The sequence below is a fragment of the Mytilus galloprovincialis genome, chromosome 5, assembly GCF_965363235.1.
Source record: "Mytilus galloprovincialis chromosome 5, xbMytGall1.hap1.1, whole genome shotgun sequence".
Taxonomy (NCBI): Eukaryota; Metazoa; Mollusca; class Bivalvia; order Mytilida; family Mytilidae; genus Mytilus; species Mytilus galloprovincialis.
Genome location: NC_134842.1, coordinates 80,935,624 through 80,958,595, shown reverse-complemented (window position 1 = coordinate 80,958,595; position 22,972 = coordinate 80,935,624). Strand labels below are relative to the sequence as shown.

Sequence of the window (22,972 nt, the reverse complement as noted above, 5' to 3'; positions counted from 1 at the left end):
CCGCCATTAGAACTCAATGAGCCCTGGGTTGTGGCAGGGTTACTAGAGATCGACTCGATATCCCGGATGTTATGACGTCGATCCAATCAAATTTGAATGTAAACATATTCAGAGTAGGGGCCTTGTATTTCCGGTAATCTAGAGTCCTTACTATTCAAAATTATTTACCGTTTATATGGAACTAGAGACAGTACTCGAGTTCCATCCGAACTTGGCCTTATAGACGAAACGCGCGTCTGGCGTAAATATAAACTTTTAATCCTGGTATCTATGATGAGTTTATTTACACTAATAATTCGTTTCTTTATTGCTAACAATCATTTTCTTCAAATCACGTACAACTATAATCAACAAATAAAGAGTTAACAGTAGGTAGTTATATAATGTTACTTCAGTGTACCCTTATTTCCTACTCTCGTTATTGTGTATACCGAAAAGAACTCAGTTTTTACTCGCACGCATGTACTTCATGCTACTATTTTTTTTGTTAATGTTTTTACAAATAATCTTAAACGTTAAACATGTTTAAAAATACACCGCGTGGCATCAATTGTAAGCGTTAGTTAAAACAGAATGAAGGAAGGAAGAGCTGAGAAACTTTGAGCATGCAAAACCCTGTTTTCTATGTATGCGTGTGTGGTTGTGTGTGTGTGTATTTGTGTAACTATTCTTTCTAATAATTTTGTTTTCGATTGTATCAAGTCAGAACATTACAACAAAAGCCAATGTTTCTAATGATTGTGAGGTATCATGCTGCTTATTCACACTTTCTTTATCATTAGTTTTGTTGATTTAAGAGTATAGTAATATCCTTTTCACGTTTCCCATATGATTCCATTAGCATAAGAGCTAATTTGCCCAGGTGGCAAGTACGGCCCGTTTAGATTGGAATAGTGACATAGCTTGTACCACCATGCTCCTTTATAAGTGCCTGCACAATTATAATTAGCAGCTATGTCATTATCTCTGTCATGCGTAGAAAACATATTTCCGGTATGGTATGTAAGACTGTCTCCTAAATAAACATTACAAATAAAAAGTATGTTATTAATCATTTTCTGTATCAATCTGACACAGAAATTGCACAATTTGTGTGTGCTCCCATAGTTCTCTATCTTTAAGCCTGGATTGGATTTCGATCCTGAAATCATTGTACACCATTCCTTATTCAACAAGCACTTCTTTAAGTATTTGATGTTATTGAACTTATCGATATTTTACAGCTTCTGGAATCATTTAAATATTGAAATTTTTACATCAAGTAATGAAATAGACAATGTTCAGTAGTGTTCGTGTGTTGATGTGGCTACATGTGTTTATCGTTTTTTGTTTTTTATATAGATTAGGCTGTTGTGTTTCCTGTTTGAATGGTTTTAGAAATGTCATGTAGTGCCCTATAAAGCTTGATGTTTGGTGCGAACCAAGACTCCGTGTTGGAGACCGTACTTTGACCTATAATGGTTTACTTTTACAAACTGTGATTTGAGAGCATAATATGATGATGAAGTTACCATATATGATGCAGTTTACACTACATACATAAGTGTATAATATATTATACTGGGATAAAACAACAGATAAAACTCACCAGCGGTACTGCTCGCTACGTAGCCGCTTATTGTCAATTGATAGTTTGTTGTTACACCTCCGATGAAGAATCTAGTGTATTTAGCCCATGCATGATTTCCTTCCAAATCCTCCAAATCTACCCGTAGTTGATAATCACCAGTGGAGACTATTTTGTGAATTTTTCCATTTCCTATAAGATTATATAATATAAACTTATAAATATGTGTCGTACCATTTTTTATTTTTTATGTTTCTCTTTGTCTCGAAAGCGCATTATGCTCGTAAATTTACTTATACAGTGGAACGGGAACAAACATCTGAGGTCACCGCTTGATATTTATAGAGGGATTACTTTTGTTTATGTTTAATATCGTTACGTTGTATTTGTGTTATTTTATTGTCGAGTGTATTTGTTGTTATATTGTACTTGACGGGCTGATATGGGCTTATCTAGGGATGATATCCGGGTCGATATAGAAAAAAGCCATGTATACTTCAATGAAAGACGAAAGAAACATAAGGAACACTCAAAACTCATTAGCCGAAAACGAACTGAGAATAAGGTATTGTTGTTTGACATATATGTTGAATAGTTTGGACAATACATGTACACCATTCTCTAAATTCATGGTTATGAACAACGAGTTTAATTCAAATGTTCGGTGCGAGGGTTGGTGTAACTATAAAACATATAATTTTGTATGATATAAAAAATAAAACAAAATATAAAGGCATCGTTTAATTGTATTGGAGGTTATTCAAAATATAAAACAAAACACATACCTAGCCAAAACTCATGAGTAAGATTCCCAAAACCGTCCTGATAAGCGGCCCATCCTCTGTAAAAGTCAGTACTGCCGTCTAACCTTCTTTGGATTACCTGTTCAATTTGATATGTTGTCTCGATTAAAAAAGGCAAAACAATGTAAGCGAATGAAAGCTTCTTTTCTTTTATCTGTAGTTGAATGAAAACAGGCAATGGATATTTGAAAGATTTTGTAATCTACTTAGACTCACGTGTAATGTGTAAACTATTTCATGCCTAAGACTAAATCATTATGTACTAGGAAAGCATTGGTAACTTCACATATTTACTAGGTAAAGCATTTTGCCCCTTTACATTATGTACTAGGAAAGCATTGGTAACTTCATATATGTACTAGGTAAAGCATTTGGCCCCTTTACATTATGTACTAGGAAAGAATTGGTAACTTCACATATGTACTACGTAAAGCATTTGGCCCCTTTACATTATGTACTAGGAAAGGATTGGTAACTTCACATATGTACTAGGTAAAGCATTTGGCCCCTTTACATTATGTACTAGGAAAGGATTGGTAACTTCACATATGTACTAGGTAAAGCATTGATCCCTTTACATTATGTACTAGGAAAGGATTGGTAACTTCACATATGTACTAGGTAAAGCATTTGGCCCCTTTACATTATGTACTAGGAAAGGATTGGTAACTTCACATATGTACTAGGTAAAGCATTTGGCCCCTTTACATTATGTACTAGGAAAGCATTGGCAACTTCACATATGTACTAGGTAAAGCATTTGGCCCCTTTACATTATGTACTAGGAAAGCATTGGTAACTTCACATATGTACTAGGTAAAGCATTTGGCCCCTTTACATTATGTACTAGGAAAGCATTGGTAACTTCACATATGTACTAGGTAAAGCATTTGGCTCCTTTACATTATGTACTAGGAAAGCATTGGTAACTTCACATATGTACTAGGTAAAGCATTTGACCCCTTTACATTATGTACTAAGAAAGCATTGATAACTTCACATATGTACTAGGTAAAGCATTTGGCCCCTTTACATTATGTACTAGGAAAGCATTGGTAACTTCACATATGTACTAGGTAAAGCATTTGACCCCATTACATTATGTACTAGGAAAGCATTGGTAACTTCACATATGTACTAGGTAAAGCATTGACCCCTTTGCATTATGTACTAGGAAAGCATTGGTAACTTCACATATGTACTAGGTAAAGCATTGACCCCTTTAGATTATGTACTAGAAAAGCATTGGTAACTTCACATATGTACTAGGTAAAGCATTTGACCCCATTACATTATGTACTAGGAAAGCATTGGTAACTTCACATATGTACTAGGTAAAGCATTTGACCCCTTTAGATTATGTACTAGGAAAGCATTGGTAACTTCACATATGTACTAGGTAAAGCATTGACCCCTTTACATTATATGTCAAATGAAAATAAAAATTGCCATGATTTAAAATAGTTCAAGACAAATTTGTCTAGTCCGAATACGGACAGAAAGATGTGTTAGGTAAACAATTCGCCTTTCAGAAACCCAATTCGCCTTTTCAGAATCTAAAGGACTATGGATAATCTCATTGTTCGTACACCAATATGAAAGTAACGTTACACCATTGGTTGAATTTCCATTTTTAGAACGTTTTAAACCGATCAAAACGTTTTGAAGTACGCTTTTGAAAATATTACCCAAAATGCATTAATGATATACATACTGTCCAATCACCGTCATTTGTGTCCATTTCACAATAGACATCGAACTTTGCAGACGTTGTTGGATAGATACTGTAAACCCCAGAACCATAGTGGTGCGGTATATCATCACAATCACGTGGTGGAAACAGAGCTTTTAAAAGACGAAAACAATTGGTTAAGATACATATAATTCGTTAAAAACTAAAGAACCAAAGACTCCCGATTGATATAACATAATAGTTATCAAAGTATCAAAAGTACCAGGATTATAATTTAGTACGCCAAACGCGCTTTTCGTGTACATAAGACTCATCAGTGACGCTCATATCAAAATAGTTATCAAGCCAAACAAGAACAAACGGTATCAATTTTTCTGTACTATATGCGCATTTCGACAATCAATGTCCCTTCAGTGGTGCTCGAAGCCAAAATATTTGAAAATCCAAAGCTTATTAAAAGGAGGACGAGTTGTAAACCAAAACCGACAAAAACGTTTATCAATGAGTAAAGCCTGGCAAGGAATATGAGCCTTGCATGAGAGAGATTCATTCCTTCAATTTAGATAATTTCAAAAATTTTGTAACGCCAGATTTCAATAACATCAAGTAGCACGAAGTTCTGGTTTTGGGATGTTGATACCTTTGGGGTCTATCAGTGATTGTTATTTGCTTAACGTGCAAATTTTGTTACGATTTTGTGCAGTATTTTGAGGACCGCTCTTTGTGTTTCCGTCGACTTATATTTTGAGCTATTGATATTGATATTTGTTTTATTTTCTCTCTATGTATGTTTCTAGACTCTATTACTGTTATTTTCTGGGAAAGCACATTAAGAATTCATTTAGCCAATGATATTATGGGCGTTAACTGCCAAGACTATAATTAACAAAAACTACGTTGTTTGTTTGCACCTGTCCTTAGTGAATGAACGTATTGCTGTAAATGTGCATATAATTCGGTACATGTACAATTTCGCTTTCGTTTTTACTCCTATCTGTTATAGAAAAAAACAGTATAGGGTTGCGCTGTCGCTGCAAGATCGTATTTAATATAAAATATCTAACATATCTACAATCGATCAAAATTCAAATTCCACCTGTCAAGTCGATAAGAAAAGGATGAAGTAATATAAAAAAATATTTAGGGTGGGTGATAAGGAAATAGTATATCAATCTAATTTATGTGTTTGAACGATGCCGTGGTCAAGCACGCCTTAAATTTTCATTATATACACCAGCGAAATCGTTCGTTGAAAAGGGAATTCATGAGTAATGCCTTATATAATTCAAATATTTGAAACATAGGGCCGTAAAAAATGTTATGAATCATATGGGTTTTTATGGACTATTTATTTTGGACATTTATACCTATTAGGTCTGTTTGTTTTATTTATATAGCGTTGTCAATTTAATCGAATTTTACGTGATTGTCATACAAGTGAGAAATTTAGCTAGCTATAAAACCAGTTTCAAGCCAACACTTTTCTATATAAGAACATGCCTGTACCAAGTCACGAATATGTGTTATCGTCTTATTTTAGAAGTCTGTGATATATAAATGTGTTATTATGGATTATTCTATGTTTGTCACCAACCACATTTATCTATGAGTGTGCATTACATTAGAAAAAAATATAAAGATTAACTTTATATGTGAATACTTACCTTGTTTTATACAGTAAAACAACATTTTCCATTTCCCGTAGTCCGTACATATAACAAATGGACGTCCTACCAACACAAACCCGTCATTACATTTGAATTTATTTCCAGCGCCAAGATTTCTATACAACCCGAATGTTTCGATGCTCACAGCATCATATATATCTGGCAACTCTTCATCGCAGTCTGTAAAAGGTAGAAAATTGTATGATATTTATTGAAATAATTGGAGAGCCTAGGTGTAGTGGTTAGTTCATTGTACTTATAACACAAAAGTTCCTGGCTCGAAAATTTCAGGGACAGAATTTCGGGACCCTCTTGACACCATTCGCAAATATCGCCTTGAGAAACAATGATAGTCCGTCGGATGAAGTCAACTCATGACTGACCCGTCTTAAAGGAGATGCATATCTCTTGCACGCAAAATATACCCTTGTAGATTCGACAAAACGCAGGCTAATGCCAATACAAGGCAGCTCTCGCACCCGTACAGTGGAAAGGGATTAATATAAGTTGCAATAACTTGTTTCCCGATCCACTATAAATAAATATGTCTTAACTTTTTCTTTAACGGCTGATATGTGGACAGTTGAATTATTATGTTTATGACAGATTTAAATGAGGATAAAAAGACACGGTCAACCAGGCTTCTCCTGGCCGGCAGTTCTTAATAATATCTTTTTTTTTAATTTTTTTAATTTTAAATGTCCACTTCTAGGGGAAAATCCTTGCTTTATAGTTTTCATAGTTTTTAGACGAAAGTACCTGAGTAATGTCATTTATTTCTTACCTTTGGGTTCGTGTTGCTTATTCTTTAGTTTTCTATGTTGTGTCGTGTGTCCTATTGTTTGTCTGTTTTTTTTGTGTTTTTTTTCATATTTGGCCATTGCGTTGTCAGTTTATTTTCGATTTTTAAGTTTGACTGTCCCTCTGGTATCTTTCTTCCCTCTTTAAAACATTATTTATAGAAACATATAAAACTAGTATACAACTGGGGTCAAATTAGAAACTTCATATGTTGACAGTCTGAAACTGCGTATGGTTTTATTTACAAAACCGTTTTGTTATATTCTTAAACTAAACGGTCTAGTCCTTAATCATTCAAACATAAAACTTTAACTTCATACTTGTTTGCCTTTCTATCTATTTTGATCTGAGCGGCACAATTTGTTAAAGTAAACAGTTATAGGTCAAAGTACGGTCTTCAACACGACGAGGAGGCTCACACCAAACAGCAAGCTAAAAAGGGTCGCAAAATGACTATAGCGAAAAAACATTCAAACAGGAAACCAACGGTCTAATCTATATAACAAAAGAACATTTATGAACCATATCAACAAACGACACCTACTGAACATCAGGTTCCTGATTAAGGACAGGTGCAAACAAATGCAGCCGATTTAAACGTTTAAATAGGTACTAGTTTTCACCCGTTCCTTAAACAATAGTGTAACATCACACATCACTTGATAAAAATATCATGATATAGTCTGTGTATGACCCTTGAATATGAAATTCAAACTGATGAACGATATCATAAATCTATCCGTAACACCCTTTAGGTCTTCAGAAGACTATCAAATACCTGTATTAATAATTAAAAACAATTGTTGTCTTGTATCTATTTATAAAGTAACGAAACACTTTGAAAATGTCAAAGATGCCTTGAATAATTTGTGTGTCATAAACTTCTTATAAGATATATGGCATCCCTATTGGATAAAGGTATTACACTACAACATGTCTTATTCATCAGGTTTCTGTTAAACACATATCTTTTTTATAGTATGAAAGTATGTTCCTTACTTGCAATTCGATTTTGCTCAAACTTTATAAGGTCAAGTATTTTGAGGATGTAGTCAGGTGAAATAAACAAAGGATGTTTAAATTGATACTGAACAAAATAAGTTTAAAATATTGGGAGGTTATGAACTGTTTAAGATATTTGAATTGTCAATTGCTGAAACAGGCCCACTCTGACTTTTATCTTATATTTAGGATTGGCATCATTTGGGACTCAAATCTTAAAAAAACAGAAATTTGGAATCTGCTTAAATTTTAGTAATGAGCTCTTTTGACCTTATGCAGTATTCTACGGAAAGAAAAGTGGATGATATGGAATTTACAAATGTATTTGGCAAAATGTTTTTTGAAAAAATCAAAGAAGTCTGAAGATCAGATAAAATTTCATTAACCAGAAATTGACTATATATAGTTATCAAAGGTACCAGGATTATACCAGACGCGCGTTTCGTCTAAATAAGACTCATCGGTGACGCTCATGTCTAAATATTTATAAAGCCAAACAAGTACAAAGTTGAAGTATCCTTTACTCCTTAAAATTTACAACATAATATTAACATTATAACTGACGGTTCTGCACTAAGTGTTATTATAAGAAAAAAATCAAAATACTGAAGTATTGAATATCGGATGACCGCAAGTTCTTGTAGGTGGCCCGACAAACACTTGATTCAGAAAAAACAGTCAAATCTCTATACCTGTAACTGATGTTAATGTACAGATATCCTTTTTTTCTGGGACAAGTTGGTGCGTAGATAATAAATTAATGACAGGGAATTCATCCTCACCGTAATGACTATTATATTGTAGTGATACAAATCAGTATACTTTTGTTTATTGTTATATATTATATTAATACTTGTGTATGACAGTTAAATGTATATGTAATTTTCATTCATTTGTATATCATTCTTTTCTAATATATTAATAATAGTGCAGGTGCATGGTTGACACGTCACTCTTCAGTAATCATTCGATTTTTCTAATAGAATGGATTTGAGTAGGTATTCGTATTTTCCCGCAAAAAATGTTTAATAATCCATGTAGCGTTATTGTTCCTTAAGATTGCAAACGTTCTTGAGATATTCTTCCACATGCGTGTGCCTAGGTATTAATGATTTTTCAGTTATATCTATATACATATAACAAAACATTTTAATATTATTAATTTATCTTTTTTATAAAGTATTTGATGAGTATTCATTGAATACATGAATTTATAATAAGCGATAAGGAATGTTAGTTTGCACTTGGTATCTACGTATTCATCATGTTTATAGATGGGTTAAACACCAAAAGGAATAAAACGTAATGGAAATCTAGGCGATAGCAGTGCACCGTAATGCCTTCTTGGTCATTCGCTGTAAAAACCACAAAAATACTGAACTCCGAGGAAAATTTATATAGAAAAGTCTCTAATTAAATGCCAAAAATCAAAAGCTGAAACACATCAAACTGATAGATAACAACTGTCATATTCCTGACCCAGTACAAGCATTTTTCTATATAGAAAATGGTGGATTTTACCTGGTAAAATAGCTTGCCAAACCTCTCACTTGTATGACAGTCGCTTCAAATATCATTTATATTGACAACGATAAAAATTAACATATTCATATGTAAAAAAGAAATGTTTAAAGTTCTGTAAATAGTTATCAAAGATACCTGGGTTATAATTTAGTACGCCAGACGCGCGTTTCGTCTACATAAGACTCATGGGTGACGCTCATATCAAAATATTTATAATGCCAAACAAGTACAAAGCATTATGGATCCAAAATTCCAAAAAGTTATGACAAATACCGCAAAGGTAATATATGACTGGGATAAGAAAATCCTTAGTTTTTCAAAAAAAATCAAAAGTTGTAAACGCAGTGCTGAATAATGGTTCTTATTAAACATTTTATTTCAAAATGCACCAACATTAATACTTACAAGCAGTTATACACGTATATAATCCATTATCAACTTTAACACATTTCTGTCCTGCTGCACAATTGTGATTTGTGCAAACTCCTGCGAAAGACTGAAATATCCAAATATGATACAATTACTATCATGATGTGTAATACAATAACATTAATGGTCCCAATGTTCCTGCACCACATGCGCATTTCGACAATACATGTCTCTTCAGTGATGCTCGTGGCCAAAAAATTTGAAATCCAAAGCTTAAATAAAAGATGAAGAGTTATAATCCAAAAGGTCAAAAACGTAAAGCCAACTCCATGAAAGAGATCAGAGCTTTGCATGAGGGAGATAAATCAGTTGTAAAAATCCTATATGGGTATATTTAATATGGCTTCAATGTTTTATACATGTACAAACCTCTATCAGCACATCTGAAATATCTATTCCTAACAGGTGAAAAAATTGTACAAATTTTCATGAATTATTCCATTTAAAAATAATTTTCAGTGCATATTATTAGAACTATGAATTATGAATGCCTTTGCTCATTGAACGAGTTTAGAAACATAAAGTCAATATTGAGCTAGTGTGTATGTAAAATCTATAAAATCTTTGATTTTTTATACTAACCAAATAATACTTAACCACGTCAAAAGGCATTGGAATCATCCTAATTACCATAAACACAATGTTAAGATTGATTTAATAACGTTTGGAGGGGACAAGTTACGGAAGTGCAATCATATTGAGTAGAAACAATCTGGATTTAAGGTTTCTTCAGCCTTTGTTTGCAACCCGTCAATATAAATCAGGCAATGTTAAAGCAATTTAAATAACAACATAAATAGTATAAATGTTGGATACTCAAATTCAACCAATTGAAAACCGAAGATGTGTTCATATTCAAATCAAAGGATGTCATGATATATCAAGGTATAAACACGGTTATCAGATATTGACATATGTTGGAAATGAAATGCTTTTTTATATTTTTTTCAGGGAAATCTCTAAAGGAAGCGAAAACTGGATGGATATTTACGCCATTTCCGTTGAAGCTTATTTATGTTACTATACTGATACATTTTAGTGGTACATGTATACTAGACTAAATCACTTCTCACCAATAATGCTCCCTTCAAGGTCATATCATTATTTGCTTTTATTTATAATTTATTGGATCTAATTGGACATCTCAAGTCTAGCACCGAAACACCTGTTTCGTTTCAAAACTTCATTAATATTACATTTCTTATTTTACTATTTAGAATATATTCTCATCACTGTAAAGGCAATTGGAGCGTTGTCCCCAATATTTGTTTTATGTTTCAGGCTTTTAAGTAAATCACCTTTCAATGATTTACCCATTTTGACTTATTAACTATGATATAGAACCCACTGCAGAACGAGGAAACTGTTATCATTTATGTTCTATCGACGGCATTTTATTGCTTAACTTTTTGCGATTTTTGTCAATTCAGTACATATCAATCAAGATGTTTTAATAAAATTGAGAATTGAAATGGGGAATGTGTCAAAGAGACAACAACCCGACCATACAGCAGAAAACAGCCGAAGACCACCAGTGGGTCTTCAATGCAGCCTGAAACTCCCGCACCCGGAGGCGTCCTTCCGCTGGTCCCTAAATCTTTTGTATCGTTTGCCTTTCAGTTCTATATGGACATCATTAGAAAGTATTCAAGTGAAGTGGTATTTTAATTGATTCAGTAGCGTCTGATGAAAAACAAACTCCCGGATGTTCTATTTTTTCAATGAAGCAGTTTATGTACTTGTTCTCTTCACTGGAATATTTATGTTTTACAATTAATCTTTCTATCCGGTTTTATATTCTTCTTTTCCTTATTTATCATTTGTCAAATATTTCACACATTGGGATAAGTAGGGATTTTGTAACTAAATAAACGTTAACCTTTGAATTGTGATACTTGTCTGCTGTATCCCATCGAACTAGAGATAAAGGAAACACCAGATATAGTTTTTTTTTTTTTTTATCTAAAATCTGATTTATTGCACTATTGCTGTTATAATGAATACCATGTCTACAGCATTTGACAGGGCACCCCTGTAGTGTTAATTTTACTGAACAAACAGGGAGATTGTACAGTAAATTAATAATAATAATAGAAGGTTAGATTTACATGTAACAATATTATGTAAACACATTACTACAGAAATTAATTTCCGGAAAAATTACATTCGTGAACCGCTTTGACTCTGTATATATGCTAGTTGACCTGGTCATGACCTATTGATCAAGGATCACACGATGGAGGCAAATTAACATTCGAAGCAGTTTGTTATATATATTAATTATGTAGGTGTACATACTTGGTTGCGAATTGAAGTACATTATATAAGTTTATTTATTTATGAATATATGATATATTACATGAAGGATGCTTCAAGAATAGTAGGGATTAAATCTTTTATCACTGTCGCTGATCATGATCATGACGAAGTCCACAGCACGTGGTTTTAAGATTAAATAATATTGAGACAAATATATTGTTGCATAAATATAGCATATAACATATATGCAAGAATAATAATTATATGTACAAGCTTACTTCTTTCAAAATTTTACCATGTTTACCAACTGAAAGTGTCGAAATATTTAAGTAGTTCAAAAAATCTTTTTTGAACAGGGCATACACATCAAAATTTGTAGTTTTATAATTTGAACTGTGGGTGCACTTGTGGATAGAAAATGTGATGAGTGTCACCAACAGATTTATATCATAATAATTAATATCACTGATTTTATATCCTATAATGAGATTTCTGTAGTTTAGGATATGATGACCTATTTTAACTTTATTTAATAGTATTTTGATCTTTTCCCAAAAAGTTTTAAAGTAATGACATTCTAGAAAAAAATGTTTATAATCTTCTGTTACATTACATAAGTCACATTTACTGTCTTCTTTTATCTTCCATTGAAAAAGCAGTTGTTTACAAGGAAGGATATGATGCAGCAATTTCCATTTAAATATTTTTAATCTGTTATCTTTTAAATAAGTAAATACAAAGTTTAGCATTGATTTAATTAAGTCAATAGTTAATTAAGCACCAGATATAGTTAAGTCTGTCTCATATCTTGAGTTACATCTAAAAATTGACAATGAGGTTCGGTTGAAAACAAAACAGAGATGATTGCAGCTTCCCATTTGTGAACTTTACATTTCTATCTAGCAACAATCCAACAGCGACTGCATACGGAGTAAATATCTCCCAATACATACAACATTCCCGGGCTTGTATTTCTTATCATGATTTCCTTGATAGAGGGTTGCTGCTCATAAGGACGCTTTTAAACCAAGAGTTCGAATGGTGAAGTTGAAAGCACCCTTTCGTAAATTTTCGCCATCAAGAGTTGGTTTAAAATTATGAAATACCTACTAACTGTCATAATTTGCGGGGGATTTCCCCCATGAAGTTCCCAAATGGAAATTTTGAAAGAGCAATTTTGTCCTCAATTTAAAATAAAAGAGATTGTTTTACAATATCTATAGGCTTTAAAAAGTATGAAGAAGCCACATAAAACATTAGGTTGCATTTGAAGGCTTTCCTTGAAGGGTTTTTAAGACTGTGATACCCATTTTGTACGTAAAAACCCCATGGGCATCTTGAAAAATTGACAGGTATGGAATAACCGTTTAACAGATGATATCATATATGTTCCTTATGTCGAAACTACAATCCCATAACCGAATTAAGAATATTTACCAGGTTTGTAATAACATGAACAACACGACGGTGCAACATGTGGAGACGGATCTACTTACATTTCCGAAGCACCCGAAATCAACCCCAGTTTTATTAGCAGTTCGTAATGCTTAGTCTTAGTTTTCGATTTGGTGTCTTGTGTACTATTTTTTGTCATGGCGTTGTCAGTTTATTGTGGATCTATGAGTTTGACCGTGATTTTTTAATGTTTTGCCCCTTTTTAATGTACGTATGACTGTAATTATAAAAACAATCGTTAATTGTATGTTTTTTTTCTAACTTTGAATATGCATCTATTAAATGAATAAATGGATAAACAAATAAATCGGTGAAAAGTAAAATCACAAAAATATTGAGCTCAGAGGAAAATCAACTCTTAAAGTCCCTAATCATATGGCAAAATCAACTGACAAAACACATCAAAAACGAACGTAGAAAATGGTGGATTAAACCTGGTTTTATAGCGCTAAACCTCTTATTTTGTTGACAATCTCATCATATTCCGTTATATTTACACTGATGCGTGAACTAAACAGACATCATAAATATAATAGTTCAAATATGAGTACAGCAGTCATCATCGTGTAACAATTTTAAAAGGAACAATTTAACAGAACACAAAAACATCTATCTACAAACACAGTCATCGCTTCTCGTGTCTGACGTCAGGAAATTTTATACGTCACATATTTTTGTAGTTCAATGTTCATACAAACAATTTTAAAATTTCACATTGGCAATGTAAGCATACAGGGTTAAAAAATCAATAGTATGTAAGAATTAATTTCAGAAATAGTCCGAGATTTAAAAATAGTCCAAAAGTTGAAAACGTTTTCAATTCATTTGCCTTTAAACATAAATTTTAAAAAATAGAGTAGGTATGGTTATACAATCAATTACAATTGTACACATTTGCTAAAATTAATATCGATGAACACATTGAAAGTAGATCATGTACAAAGAAAGAACAATTCTTCGTATGTTTAAAAGTTAAAAATAAATGCGATAAATATGACACAATATACAAGCTTACATTTGGCCAAGTTGATATCTTACTAAAACTGCAACCATCTTCTTCTACTAATGCGCTATCAGTTATTTCTCCAACTACGTCACAAAGACTCCAGTTCTTTCTATAGTTAATGGCTGTGCATTGTGATGTAATGAAACATTCTTTAACACATGTAAGCAAGGTGGTTTGTCGTATTCTACGTAAGATGTTACTTTGGTGACATTTTCTATTCTCTAAGTGTCCCATCACAGTAATGTCGTTTGGGTGCTGACACTCATAATCGTTTTGGTCACAAACGTCTTCTAAGAACGCCCACACGAAAGTCAAAACCAGCAAAATAACAGGGTAAAATGTTAAAGAAAAATTCATATTGACATTCTTCTTGGAAAGAATTAGTTATAATGGTTGAGAGTTTTTGCGTCAACAAAATAGTGAAAATTATTATGCAATTTGTAACGCTAGTATAATGACTGGCTACAATGATTAACAATTTATATTCCGTAACTAATTCAAATTCCATTTTTACACCTATAGAAATTATAACTAAACCATAATAGAACCGCAAGGATAAATTTCTAGTGTTTCATAATTGAATGGATAAATATCATATATTCTAAACCGTTGGGGGCAAATATTACAATCAAAAGTCATGTCATTTCATCAACAAAGGTTTTTATAAATATGAATAGACCAATTTGTTCAAAATGTTTCTTTTGTTGCTGTCATACCATTCTTTAAATAGGAAACGGAGCTTGTGCCAATCATTATTGTACCTACGAACTTACAAACTTATTAGTTAAAAATGAACAGTGCATACGTTTTAACTTCATAATTTTTATATTTATTGAAATTTTAATCAATGTTTCTTTGAACTGCTTCAAATATAAATTTCACATTTTAATGCTTCCTAAACAAAAACATATATTATGAATAGTGTCCAATTAAAAAATCCAATGTGTTAAGTAGAAACATGTGAAAATGATAACTTTACTATTCAAAATATATTTTGAAAAAACTAAGTGTTTTCTGTATAGCAACAAAATTGAGAGTTTACATGCTTTTTTTTTAGATGTGGTTTCTAAGGGGTAAAATGTTTAGGTATTGGATATAGAAGGTAAACAAAGGGATCTTGGACATTATTTCCTCGGACTCCACGTTATCAAATAAAAATCACCTGACAGGATTACTTTAGGATTTCAAGATAGAATAAGAATGGCGAACGATTCCAAAGGGACATTCATGTGAAATTCATGATTTTGAAAGAGACGTTTAGTGCTGTCAAACGCATATAAGGCATATGTATTCCAATCATTTGCCTTGATTCATCATGAAAATAAACTGCTTTAATTACCCGATCGTAAATATTTCTGCTTTGTAAACAATTGGTTGATAATAATGTAATGTAATCACGTAATCCTGTTGATATTAATACAGCTGGTCCTTCCAGTCCAATACTATTAGTTACATAATGTTTTAGTGAACTAAAACGACATATACAGGGTCAAAGCGAAGCCTGAACCCAATATAGAATTTACTGACCCCGTATATATCGTATTAGGTCACTAGCACACTATGAAACGAAGGTATCTTACCATCTATCTTTATTTGATGAATCAATATTAGAGTTGTCTCATTTTTAATCATAACACATTTTCTTATTTTTTTTTATTAAAGTGTTCAAGTGTTCAATTTTAAGAACCTAATTCCATTTGTCTTCACACAAAAAATAATGTCAGCAACAACAATTTAAAATCAACAACCTTGATATTAAAATATTATACCGAACTTTCAATTCATTTAAATAATATTTTAATAATCAATTAGTGCCAAAGTCTCCACTACTAACAGTGTATTGAAATAAGCCCCGCCTCCCTACTAACCTTATATAAATTAAATTTATTTATTGAATTGATAAAGTTTTTATTTATCTCCCTTGTTTAAAGCTTGTATTGTTGCAAACGACATATTGAACCGGTTGTATATTATATATTTTTCCTGTGCATTAAAGGGCGTGCGTGAATCTATACAATAATAAAAAGTAAAGTTGTTTCGAAAATATTGTTTCATTGTTTTGAATGAATTTACTCTTTGAAGGATACTTATAAATGTATTTAACATACTCTAGATCTTTGTAAATGATGTTAAAATGTATGCAACAAAATTAGAAAGTCACAATTTTATTGCATGGTTTCCTTGTTGTGGTAATGTTATACATCTATCGATAATAACAGGTTTGTCTCGCCTTGAAAGAATCACAAAGCGAGACATAGATACGCTGTTCCGGCTTCTTTTTTTCCATTTTTTTTATATGTTAGTGTATCGAATGTCCAGCTGCTATTTCCTGTTTCAGACTGACAAAAATTACCCAACCCTTTTCATAAACATTAGAAACATTAAACAAACAATATTAGTTCACATAAGTACAACTTGAACATCTCGTTTTATTGATATTATAGTTACCTTACACTGGCTTGAATCTCGTGATATTGGTTATTTATCCCCTATTTTTTATATCATTTTAATATCTTTAGGTCAAACAGCTTTGTTTTGTGAGCAATTCTTTTTTTTTAATTTTTAAAAACCCCAAAAAAAAGTATTAACATGGCTTTATGTATCTTACTTTACATGTAAATGAAAATTCCAAAATTTTTGTTGATTTTGACTTATTATGTAAGTTTGGCCATGGGAATCTAAGCATGTTGAAATCAAATACCAAACGAAAATGTAAAAAAAAGATTAGTTTTGATTGTCAATGAGCCAACTCTCCACAAGAGACTAAATTACACTGATATTAATCATTAAAGGTCACCATACGGCCTTCAATCATAAGCAAACTATATACCGCAAAGTTAGCTATAAAAGGCCCCGAAATAACTAATGAAAAACAATTCCAACGTGAAAACTAACGGCAAAATTAATGTAAAAAAAATGAACGACAAAACAACTATGCAACACATCACAACAACAACCGACAAACATTTAATTACAGGCTCCTGACAGACACATACATACATAATGTGGTGAGGTTAAACATGTTAGCAGAATTCGAACCCTCCCTTAACCTTGGACAATGTTGTACCAGTACAACATAAAAACAAACTATAGAAATCAGTTGAAAAATTGCGTAACGCTACAGTTGGATACAAACAGAAATACAGAGTGGACATGACAGGGTACTTAAACATTCGAACAACAAAAAGATACTTAACACAGATCTGTGAGTTCTCGCAGTCACTGACAGTGAGCTTGTTGTCGATTTATGAGTATGACTGTCCCTCTGGTATCTTTTGTCCCTCTCTTAGCTAAAAGTCAATAGCAACTTAATGCATCTAAGACTAAATAATCAATCAAAACACATCCATCCAAATGAGTTAGTGTAAAGTCGTCAAAATTAGGCAAAGAAAAACATGACCTTGTGCAATGCCAAGACAGTTGACAGATTGTAGATTCATGAAAACGCACATGACTTTTTGTATAGGACATTTAGTTTACTTTCAATTAACTATTTTAAAAAAATCAATATTAATACATATAAAAGTAATTTTCAAAGATCTAATTACAGTGTCAAATTTGTAACCTTTTATTATAAGTTTATAAAATGGTTAGATAAATTTCTGGTCATCGTAAACAACATCTCAGTAAAAATAAGGATGTGTTATCTCGTTTGAAATAAGTACCTAGTGTATTGCTATAATAATGTATCTACTGTTCTGCTATTAGGATTTGAAAAAGAATATAATTTCTTATATATGTGATTAATAATGGATATGTGGCTGTATGGCTTAGGGTGAAGCTTTCTCATACATCTGCCTTATATCCTAAATTTGTCTCATTTGCATTTGTTTGAATAAGGACTCAGCTTTTCATATCAAAATATGGTTCCAGTCTAATCAACAGTTTATTGAAGAAATGAACAGCTTCTCATTAAATCCTGTTTAAAGAATTGGACTAGTGTATAACTATTATAATGTAACTATCATTCTGCTATAAGAATGGCATGATGCTATGTTATAAGAATGAGCCTCATGATATACCATCAGAATAAACCTAGTGTATTGATATAACAATGTACTTAGTGATCTGTTTTAAGGAATTTTTTTTATGATTTGCTATAAAAATAAACCTAGTGTATTGCTATTCTAATGAATCTAGTTTTTCTGCTATTACAACTTGAGTAAGAATACACTTTCTCATACATAAATGATGATTGAGAATGTATACATCATATGTGTCTGTATGGCTTAGGGTGAATCTTTCTCATACATCTGCCAGAGATCCCAAGTTTGTTCCATTTGCATCTGTTTGAGTATGGGCACAACTTTGCATTTCACGATATAGTTCCAGTCTAATCAACAGTTAAGTTTATTTTGAAATGCACAGCTTCCCATTTAGTCTTCAATTTAGGAAAAGGCCTAGTGAATAAATATTATAATGTACCTAACGGTCTGCTTTAATTATAAGAACGGGCATAATGTTATGCTATAAAATAAACTTAGTGTGAGTTTTATGAGGTGCCTAGAAGTCTGTTATTAAGGATGAACCTAATGTTATGCTGGAAGAATGGAACAAGTGTATTACTATAATGATATTCCTAGTGTTCTGCTATAAGAATGAGCCTAATGATATACAATTATAATGATATTCCTAGTGTTCTGCTATAAGAATTAGCCTAATGATATACAATTATAATGAACCTGATGTATTGCTATAATAAGGTACCTAGTTATCTGTTTTAAGGAATTGACATGATGATATGCTATAAGAATAAACCTAGTGTATTGCTATAATAATGAATCTAGTTTAGTTTCTGCTATTCGGACTTGAGTGAAAATACACTTTCTCATACATATGATTGAGAATGGATACATCATATGTGTCTGTATGGCTTAGGGTGAAGCTTTCTCATACATCTGCATGAGATCCCAATTTTGTCTCATTTGCATCTGTTTGAGTAAGGGCACAGCTTTGCACATATATCAGGATATGGTTCCAATCTAATCAACAGTTTATTGAGAAATGCACAGCTACTCATTTAGTCCTATTTTAGCAATAGGCCTACTGCATTGCTATCATAATGTACTTAGCGTTCTGCTTTTAAAATGGGCATAATGTTATGCTATAAGAATGAACTTAGTGTATTTCTATAATGAGGTACTTAGTAATCTGTCATTAAGGATGAACCTAATGTTATGCTATAAGAATCAATATTAATACATATAAAAGTAATATTTGAAGATCTAATTACAGTGTCAAATTTGTAAACTTTTATTAAACGTTTATAAAATTTGATAAATTTACCAGGATTGCTTCTGAATTTCTGGTCATCGTAAACAACATCTCAGTAAAAATAAGGATGTGTTATCTCGTTTGAAATAAGTACCAAGTGTATTGCTATAATATTGTATCTACTGTTCTGCTATTAGGATTTGAAAAAGAATATAATTTCTTATATATGTGATTAAGAATGGATATGTTTCTGTATGGCTTAGGGTGAAGCTTTCTCATACATCTGCCTTAAATCCTAAATTTGTCTCATTTGCATCTGTTTGAATAAGGACGCAGTTTGTATATCGAAATATGGTTCCAGTCTAATCAACAGTTTATTGAAGAAATGAACAGCTTCTCATTAAATCCTGTTTTTAGAATTGGACTAGTGTATAACTGTTATAATGTACCTAGCGGTCTGCTTTAAGAATAGCATGATGCTATGTTATAAGAATGAGCCTCATGATATACCATCAGAATAAACATAGTGTATTGCTATAATAATGTTCTTAGTGATCTGTTTTACGGAATTGATCTTATGATATGCTATAAGAATAAACCTAGTGTATTGCAATTATAATGAATCTAGTTTTTCTGCTTTTACAACTTGCGTAAGAATACACTTTCTCATACATAAATGATGATTAAGAATGTATACATCATATGTGTCTGTATGGCTTAGGGTGAAGCTTTCTCCTACATCTACCGGAGATCCCAAGCTTGTTCCATTTGCATCTGTTTGAGTATGGGCACAGCTTTGCATATCACGATATAGTTCCAGTCTAATCAACAGTTACAATTTATTGAGAAATCCACAGCTTCCCATTTAGTCTTAAATTTAGGATTAGGCCTAGTGTATAACTATCACAATGTACCTAGTGGTCTGCTTTAAGAATGGGCATAATGCTATGCTATAAAAATAAACTTAGTGTTTTTTTTCTATCATGATGAGGTGCCTAGTAGTCTGCTATTAAGGAATTGACATGATGATATGCTATAAGAATAAACCTAGTGTATTGCTATAATAATGAATAGTTTTCTGCTATTAGGAGTTGAGTAAGATTACACTTTATCATACATATGATTGAGAATGGATACATCATGTGTGTCTGTATGGCTTAGGTTGAAGCTTTCTCATACATCTGCCTGAGATCCAAGCTTGTCTCATCTGGATCTGTTTCAGTAAGGGCACAGCTTTGCATATCAGATTATGGTTCCAATATAATCAACAGTTTATTGAGGAAATGCACAGCTTCACATTTAGTCCTATTTTAGCAAAGGGCCTAATGTATTGCTATCATATTGTATCTAGATTTTTTCTTTAACAATGGGTATAATGCCATGTTATAATAGTGAACCTAGTGTATTTCTATAATAAAATACCTAGTATTCTGCCATTAAGGATGAATCTAATGTTATGCTATAAGAATGGAACAACTGTATAACTATACAGATATTCCTAGCGGTCTGCTAAAAGAATGAGCTTAATGATATACCATAAGAATGAACCTAGAGTATTGCTATAATAATGAACCTAGTTCTCTGTTTTAAGGAATTGACCTCATGATATGCTAGAAGAATAAACCTAGTGTATAATTAGGTAACCAGTAGTCTGCCATAAAGAATAATCCTAGTGCTATGCTATAAGAATGGAACAAGTGTATTAATATGATAATAGTCCTAGTGTTCTGCTTTAAGAATGAGCATAATGATATCCAATAAGAATTAACCTAGTGTATTGCTATAATAATGTACCTAGTGATCTGGTATAAAGATTTGCTTTATGTCACTGATGAGTCTTATGTAGACGAAACGCGCGTCTGGCGTACTAAATTATAATTCTGGTACCTTTGATAACTATTTATTATTTCCTATAAGAATAAAACTAGTGAATTGCTATAATAATGAATCTAGTTTTCTGCTATTAGGACTTGAGTAAGAATACATGTTCTCATACATATGATTCAGAATAAATACATCATATGTGTCTGTATGGCTTAGGGTGAAGCTTTCTCATACATCTGCCTGACATCCCAAGCTTGTCTCTTTTGCATTTGTTTGAGTAAGGGCACAGTATTGCATATCAGAATATGGCTCAGGTATAATCAACAGTTTATTGAGGAAATGTACAGCTTTTTATTTAGTCCTATTTTAGGAATAGGCCTAGTATATAACTATCATTATGTATTTAGCGTTCTGCTTTAAGAATGGGTATACTGCTTTGCTATAAAAATGAATGAGTGTATTTCTATTAAAAGGTACCTAGTAATTTTTCATAGAGAATGTACCTAATAATATGCTATAAGAATGGAACAAGTGTATTACTATGATAATGTTCCTAGTGTTATGCTATAAGAATGAGCCTAATGATATGTCATGAGTGACCCTAGTGTATTGCTATAATAATGTACTTTCTGATCTTTTTTAAGGAATTGACCTTATGATATGCTATAAAAATAAACTAAGTGTTATGCTATAATAATGAATCTTGTTTTCTGCTATTAGGACTAGAGTAAAATACACTTTCTCATACATATGATTGAGAATGGATACATCATATGTGTCTGTATGGCTTAGGGTGAAGCTTTCTCGTACATCTGCGTGAGATCCCAAGCTTGTGATTTACATTTGTTTGAGTAAGGGCACAGCTTTGCAAACATATCAGATTATGGTTCCAATCTAATCAACAGTTTATTGGGGAAATGCACAGCTACTCATTTAGTCCTATTTTAGCAATAGGCTTAGTGTATAGCTATCATAATGTACCTATCGTTCTGCTTAAATGGGCATAGTGTTATGCTATAATGAATTGAATGTTTATCTATAATGAGGTACTTAGTAGTCTGTCATAAAGGATGAACCTAATGTTATGCCAGAAGAATAGAACAAGTGTAGTGCTAATACTTCTAGTGTTCTGCTATAAGAATGAGTCTAATGATTTACCATAAGAATGAACCTAGTGTATTGCTATAACAATGTACCTAGCTATCTGCTTAAAAGAAATGACCTTATGATATGCTATGAGAATAAACCTAGTGTATTGCTATAATAATGTGTTTTAGGAGTGGAATAAGAATACACATTCTCATACATATGATTGGGAATGGATACATCATATGTGTCTCTATGGCTTAGGGTGAAGCATTCTCATACATCTGTCTGAGATCCCAAGCTTGTCTCATTTACATTTGTTTGAGTAAGGGCATAGTTTTGCATATCAGAATATGGTTCCAGTCTAATCAGCAGTTTATTGAGGAAATGCACAGCTTCTCATATAGTCCTATTTTGCAAAAGTGCCTAGTGTTTAACTATCATAATGTACATAGCGTTCTTCTTTAAGAAAGGGCACAATGATTTGCTATAAGAATGAACTTAGTGTATTTCTATAATAAGGAGTCTGCAATAAAGAATGAACCGAATGCTATGCTATAAGAATAGAACAACTGTATTACTATACTACTATTTCTAGTGTGAATTAGAATGAGCTTATGATATACCATAAGAATGAACCTA

General features: G+C 32.2%; 1 protein-coding gene across 1 annotated transcript; it reads right to left on the bottom strand.

Annotated features, from left to right (window-relative positions):
- Positions 1 to 543: 543 nt before the first annotated feature.
- On the bottom strand, positions 544 to 14,531 carry LOC143074765 (microfibril-associated glycoprotein 4-like). Its single transcript, XM_076250052.1, has 7 exons — positions 14,216 to 14,531; positions 9,463 to 9,553; positions 5,728 to 5,910; positions 4,085 to 4,215; positions 2,353 to 2,449; positions 1,589 to 1,759; positions 544 to 1,015 (listed from the first exon to the last, which is right to left on the bottom strand). Exons 1-7 carry the CDS (start codon positions 14,438 to 14,440, stop codon positions 816 to 818), a joined length of 1,098 nt encoding a protein of 365 aa, XP_076106167.1. The 5' UTR covers positions 14,441 to 14,531; the 3' UTR covers positions 544 to 815.
- Positions 14,532 to 22,972: the final 8,441 nt, after the last annotated feature.

Bases quoted from the DNA above. Each gene is read 5' to 3' on its own strand.
- LOC143074765 (XM_076250052.1), bottom strand. From the start codon at position 14,440: ATGGGACACTTAGAGAATAGAAAATGTCACCAAAGTAACATCTTACGT. The intron at 5,911-9,462 runs GTAAGTATTAAT...TACCTTTTACAG, and splicing joins ATATACGTGTATAACTGCTT to ACTGCGATGAAGAGTTGCCA. The intron at 1,760-2,352 runs GTATGTGTTTTG...ATAATCTTATAG, and splicing joins TACTCATGAGTTTTGGCTAG to GAAATGGAAAAATTCACAAA.